Here is a 6490-nt window from a genome sequence, read left to right as displayed (position 1 = left end):
CCTGGGGGCTATCACAAGTCAAATGAGGCATGTGATTGGGAAAAGCCAGCACAGATTCACTAAGGGCAAATCATTCTTGACAAACCTAATCACCTTCTACAACAGAGTAACATGCTCAGTTGATGAGAGGTGAGCAGTGGACATTGTCTACCTGGATTTTTTTCCACGGCTTGTGATATGGTTCCCCACAGTCTCCTCCTAGAGAAACTGATGTGTTACAGACTAGACAAGTGGTCCACATGGTGGGTGGGGAACTGGCAAACAGGCTGCACCCAGAGGGTGGTAGTAAATCTGTCACAAGTGGGATCCCCCAGGGGTCAGCATTGGGCCAAATGCTGTTTAATATCTTCATAAATTACCTGGATGAGGGGATCAAGTGTACCCTGATGACATTTGCTGATGACACCAAACTGAGTGGGTAAGCAGATACTTTGGAAGGGAGAACCACCCTAGACGAAGACCTGGATAGGCTGGAAAAGTGGACTAATAAGAACCTGATGTTCAACAAAGACAAATGTAAGGTCTTGCACTGGGAAAACATAATCCAGGAGTGCAGCACAGGCTGGGATCTATCTAGCTGGGGAGCAGCTCTGTGGAAAGGGACTGGGGGGCCTCATAGACAACAAATTCAATATGAGCTAACAGTGTGCTGCTGTGGCAAAGCAAGCCAACAGGATGCTGTGTTGCATCAACAAAGGTTTCACCAGCAGAGATAAAGAAATCATTATACCACTCAGTGCTGGGCAGGCCACACCTGGAACACTGCATTCAGTTTTGGTCCCTGCTATACAAAAAGAGATGCGGACAAACCGTACAAACTGAGATGTTGCTTAATTGCCATAGATCAAGCTTTCCTTGCAGTCTGAAATATACTTTCTACTGGAGACTCACTTTATATATAATTTTTGGTGATTAGGTAACTACATATTATTTTTTAAAAACCCCAAACACAAACAAATCTTTTCTTTCATTTGGTCTGGCTGAGCTGATTTTCCCATAGCAGCCCTCCTGGTGCAGTGCCTTTGCGCTGAGAGTCAGAAGGGTGTTGATAACACCCATGTTATGACTACCACTGAGCAGTGTTAGGGGGATGGGGGGGACAGAAGCTTGGGAGGGAACATAACCAGGACAGCTGACCTGAACTGACCAAAGGGATATTCCATACCATATGATGTCTGTTCAACTATAAAGTTAGTACAAAGGAGGAGGGGGGGGCTACTCCTTTGTCCTCTGGAGGAACTGCTACATGTTTTGGAGCCCTGCTTCCCAGGAAAGTCCAGACATCGTCTGCTGATAGGAAGTAGAGAATAAATCTTTGTTTTTTTTCTTTGCTTCCTCACACAGCATTACTTGCCTTTGCTTTTCATTAAACTGCCTTTGTTTTTACCCACAAGGGTTTTATTTCCTTCTTATTTTCCTTTCCCCTTTTGCTCTTCAGAGGAGGGAGAGGAAAAGGGGGAAGGGTGATAGAGTGGCTTGGTGGGTGCCTGGTGCTCAGCCAGGGTTAACCCACCACACATCCCTCCTAGTTGAGATATCTATCTGCCTATGAACCCTGGACAATATATGACTATCCTCTTTTAAAGTTCTTTTCACATTTTGCTGATGTCTGCTGGTGCTGCTTTCACTTTAAGATTTGTGCATGTCCCTAATCAAAATTCCCCTCCAATAAAACTGAAACAGAAGAAATAACAGTGCAACATAATAAAATGAATAGCAGTTTGGCAAATGATGAGTTCACCTGAGATTAAGTGATCTTTAAGCAGCCTGTAACAAAATGCTGCTTTGTAATAATAACAGAAACATAAATTCTTAAAATAAATCAAGAAGGTATACAATCTTAAAGTGTCTTAGTTTCTGTTATCTCTTCCCCCACCTCCATATAACTGTTGCTCGTCTACTACAGTTGGCTGCAAAACATACACCAAGGAGGACTGGCTTAAGGGCATGTGATGTTTGTAAATAAATCCACAATAGGATCCAAGCTGAAGAGGTGATATATGATCAGCCTACTAGGACAATTCCGAGCATGTGCAGATGCAGGTAAAATCCAGGCTACATTAAATTTGAGGGGAAAAATGCATTTGTCAGTCTTTTTGTCAAAGCTTTCTTTTGTTCCTTCTGGTTTAGATCACAAACAATTAAGAGGGAGTAACAGCAGTCCATCAAAATGAAAAAAGCTGTAGTGACACTGAACTGCATAACATAAGCATGTGCAAATTTTCAATTCATAAGAAGCAGACACACTTCTCTTACAACATGGTTTGAGTATTTTGAAATGGATGACTGTACACTAGTAAGGCTGCTCCTAGTATGTGCCCCTAAGGGAGGGGGCCTCAGGTTGTTGAGCATGTGGAGCAGTCCTATGATGTGCTGTAGGTATCAAAGCATGATCAGAGGTTGGTTTCATTTGTTCACCATACAGGCAAGAGCAATGCCATTTCCTTTTGAAGCAAGTCTCCACTATGACACCTTGATCTTCAACACAGCAGGTGTGTTTCAAAACCCAAGTCAGTTTTTATATGGATCCCTTCAACGAGAGGGGCAAGATGGTCTCTCATCTGTGGGCTGATCTGGGTTTGGATCAATCTAACCAAAACAAACAAAAAAGCCAAACAAACAAAAAACCCCAAGCAAAACAAAGCAACCCAGAACATTTTAAAATCAACTTCTAGAAATAAAAATCAAAGTTCACACATTTAAGACAATTATAATGATACACAGCATTCCTACTCCAAAGGTTATTGAAATAATTGAAAAATTTCTAGTAAGACAGAACTTCACATAAAAATTAATAGAAATATTAATATTAGATACAGTGGAAGACTTTAAACTACTAGGTTGATGGTAATTTAATGATAAGCACGAATAACAAAAATGTTCTGCTTTACTAGCACAGAAGTCTGAATTATCTGGAATATAAAAAAAACATGACAACACATTGTTAGGAACATAATTTAAGTAATATTTAATTGATTTGAGAGAAGTAGAAGTTTTGCTTGAAAAGGAAGAAGGTTATAAATTTTTTAAAAATCTACTTTTTAATTTAGAAGTAGTTAATCTTCAAGTATCCTATGGGACGTTTAGAAAAGTTGTATTCTAAACCTTATCACTACTTCTTTTTTATAGGAGAAACAAGGGGTACAGCCTGCTAACTTAGGTCTCAAAAACTGGATGATAAGAATAGTTTGTGTACAGTGCATCTTTTAGAAATCATTGCAGTAGTTAACTTCATCTAGTCTTTTTTTTTAACAAAATAAAAATTAAAAAATGCTTCTTTCTAAAACTTAAAGTACCTAAAATAAAGAGGACTCAGGAGATTTGCTCTAGAGTGCAGAGTTTTCAGGAAAGTGTCTAGCACACAAAAAAAAATCTCTCTGCCCACTCATGAGAACAGCAGTGTTTCAAGGCTGGACTGTGAATTGTACTACATAGTGCTATTTTCTTCAAGTGGGTGAATTCAGGCAAAGTTTCACCAAAGTTTTTTTATCATATATGACTGCTTTTTCTTGAAAAGAAAACTTTAAAAGCTTTTAAATTTGCATCTCATTCATGGTTATTCAGTGGGTGTATTTTTAGTAGGCCTTTACAGTGGCCAGAAGTGTTGAATGACTTCATACTTCAGAAAACTTGTCAGAAATTAATACCAGTATGTCACTTTTCTACATGAAGCTTCTGAAAGCCCTATATCCACAGAACTTAAACATACATGCAGGCAAAACAGTTTAGTGGTTGCTATAAAAAGTCGTAGAGATGAAAGAGTTGAAACCTTTTTTATTTTTAATACATAAATTAAAAAAAAAAAGTTGATAAGATAGTAAATAACGCTTAGAAAATTTCCAGAAAGTATTAGACTAGGGAAGAATGCTGCCAAGTCTTCAGGTCCAGGAAAGAGCATGAGAAGCTAAGGCACCTCACAGCGCACCTTTCAAATTTAAGGCTGCACAGTTCATGATAAATATTAAAAAAAAAAATATTTAAAAATAAAAAGGGTAACCCCTGTTGGAAACAGGCATGGAAAACTCTTGATGGAATTCGCTTACATCTTGCCAACAACAAAAAAAAATCCTCCTTAAAACCAACTTACTCCACATTCATAATTTTAATGGTTTCTCCTAATTTTATGAGGGATAAACAGCTTCCTAAACTTACTTTTTTTTTGTCTTGTGGAATAAGTCAGATAGAAAGAATCCATGAATCATCATATTCTGAGAAATATACCTACTTCTGAATATAGGGGTGGAGGCAGAAAACGGAACTCCTGGATGTATGCAAATAATGATCTTTGAAGTCCTCTCTCAAAATAATCAAAAGCAGCTAGAGGTGCAAGGCTGGACTGTCTGTTTTCCTCTGTAACCACTTCTGCATAGCTAGGAGGTGCTGAAGGGAGAAGGTACATGCAGTTCAAACAACAAGTTCTTATGCATATCAAATATATAACATGATAAATATTAAACTTCAATTGCTGTAAGGTTCACAAGCAGGTAGGCAACTTCTTTAAAAAATTGATAAAAAGGGAGACTAGACTATTTCATTTTATTCTAATATTAAGCTTATGTTAAAAAAGAGACTGACCACTATTTGTTGCGGTTGAATTAGCCTCTTAAAATTTAAAGCATACCAAAGATAATTTATTTCTGTACAGGCAGGAATGACAGAACATTGCAGTCCTCTGGATTCCAGAAGTCTGCAGGTCTGGGATTTGTACTTAAAAAACCCCAGGATATTAGATATGTGAAAACAGAAGGAAGGAAATACATAATTCTTTCTTTGGCCATAAGAGATTTCCCATAGGAAAGAATATTATCTTTTCACAAAGCCTTGGCTACTAAGGCTGGTGAGAGGCCCCAGAAACTGCTACTATGGGTTGCAATGCCTTATAACCAAAGATGTAATTGGGATAATGGAGGTGGAAATAAAGAAGTTGTGCAGAGATACAACAGCATCCTGTGCTTTCATTTTTGCCACCTTCCAAGGCAGCTGGATTTCACTGCCTGTCCTAGAGAGAGAAAGGCAGGGAAGGAAGAAAATCTGACAAGCAGGTGGCAAGAAAACATCCACAATAGATTTTCTAGTAGGCTTCATTATGGAAGGATGTAATTTGACTCTGTTATCAAGACTGCAATGAATAAAGCAGACAAAAATAAAATTAGACTAGATTGGGATTTGTATTGTCAAGTTACCTTCTGGTCTTTCAGGCAGTGTCAGACCAAGCCAATTCATGTTCATGCTACCCTGGCTGCTCACACTTGACGTTCTGCTACCAAATGGGTGTAGAGGAATGGTACCAATGACCAGTGGTAAATTAAGGAATAAATCCATAGCTCCTGGAATATCAACATATACCTGATGAAAAATTAAACAAGTATATGATTAAAATATGGGGTTTTATCAGCACTTGATAAGTATTAGTCTAAGTTGTCTTTCTATGGAAGTTTCCATGAGGAGCTTGTTTCTAATAGTCTTTTTTAGGGCCGAATGCCCCTATAGAGACATGAGCATTTCAAGTTAAAATAAGAGTTTTAAAATGAGCCCTCACGTGGAAACGCAGTCTACGCATTAAATACTTGCTTAGTTGACACAAAACTGCTTTAAGAACTTCCATGATTTAAATTAAATTTACTTACCAGATCTCCTGTCAGGACACTAAGACCAGAACATTTATTTCTTTCATTACTAATTATCACAAAATGCTGTGCTAGAAATTTGTATGGAACATTGGAAGCTACTAATTCTCATGAGTGAAACAGAATCATACCATCATACCATCAGTGAATACTCCACACGGATTATACTACAGTCAAGGATTGAAGGGGAAACAGGTGGAATTTTCAATTGTTTGCCATTCCAGGTTTCTGTTTTGCCAGATGACAAGAATTCTCCACAGAGGTTGGCAACAAGCTGTTTGACTTCCTTCATTTTCCCTTTGGCATAGAATGCCTGTGTTTGGTAAATGGTTGCCTTTGGCACCACCACACGGGAAGAGCAATTCTCAATCTCCGCAAAGATCTGAATTGATTCACCTGAAACAACAACAATAAAAAAACCCTCATAATTTCAAGTTCTCTTTACATTTACAAGGCAGCTTAAGCAAACTGTCACATTCTGTATACTGTTATAATGCACGGGATGCTGCTATCACTGCTCTACCAGTGTTCTGGCTTGGGGCAGAACAGAGCTGGATCTCTTCAGTGATTTAACTTTCCAGCTAAAGCTCTTCTAATTAACTGCCTTGTCTGAAGTTAGCAGCATACTTTCACAAACTGCCTGCTTTAAGCAGCGACAACACTCCATGTTTAGAGTTACTGCCAGGGATTGGTGTGTCTAATGGTTTGAAACCTGCTTAATGGTTTGAACCCTGCTGCTCCTGGTGGGTGGAGATCTGAAATCTAATACCAGGAGCAAGCCTGAATGAAAGGGGCGTACACCTGTTCTATTCCCATTCCCCTCTTCCTGTCTTCTAGACTTCCTGCTGGGGCCTATAAAAGGG

At 38.7% G+C, this 6490-nt stretch overlaps 1 protein-coding gene across 1 annotated transcript; it reads right to left on the bottom strand.

The window, feature by feature from the left end:
• Positions 1 to 2456: 2456 nt before the first annotated feature.
• On the bottom strand, positions 2457 to 6023 carry LOC103772706 (arrestin domain-containing protein 3-like; the record flags this gene model as incomplete). Its single annotated transcript, XM_008940047.1, has 4 exons — positions 2457 to 2589; positions 4226 to 4380; positions 5184 to 5346; positions 5767 to 6023. Coding segments are annotated over 4 exons (632 nt in total), but the record flags the coding sequence as incomplete, so codon positions are not given.
• Between the last annotated feature and the right edge of the window lie 467 nt (positions 6024 to 6490).

This window comes from Merops nubicus, unplaced genomic scaffold, assembly GCF_000691845.1.
Source record: "Merops nubicus isolate BGI_N331 unplaced genomic scaffold, ASM69184v1 scaffold14975, whole genome shotgun sequence".
Classification (NCBI taxonomy): Eukaryota; Metazoa; Chordata; class Aves; order Coraciiformes; family Meropidae; genus Merops; species Merops nubicus.
The sequence above is the reverse complement of the archived record's forward strand: the minus strand, read 5'-3'. Positions and strand labels throughout refer to the sequence as shown.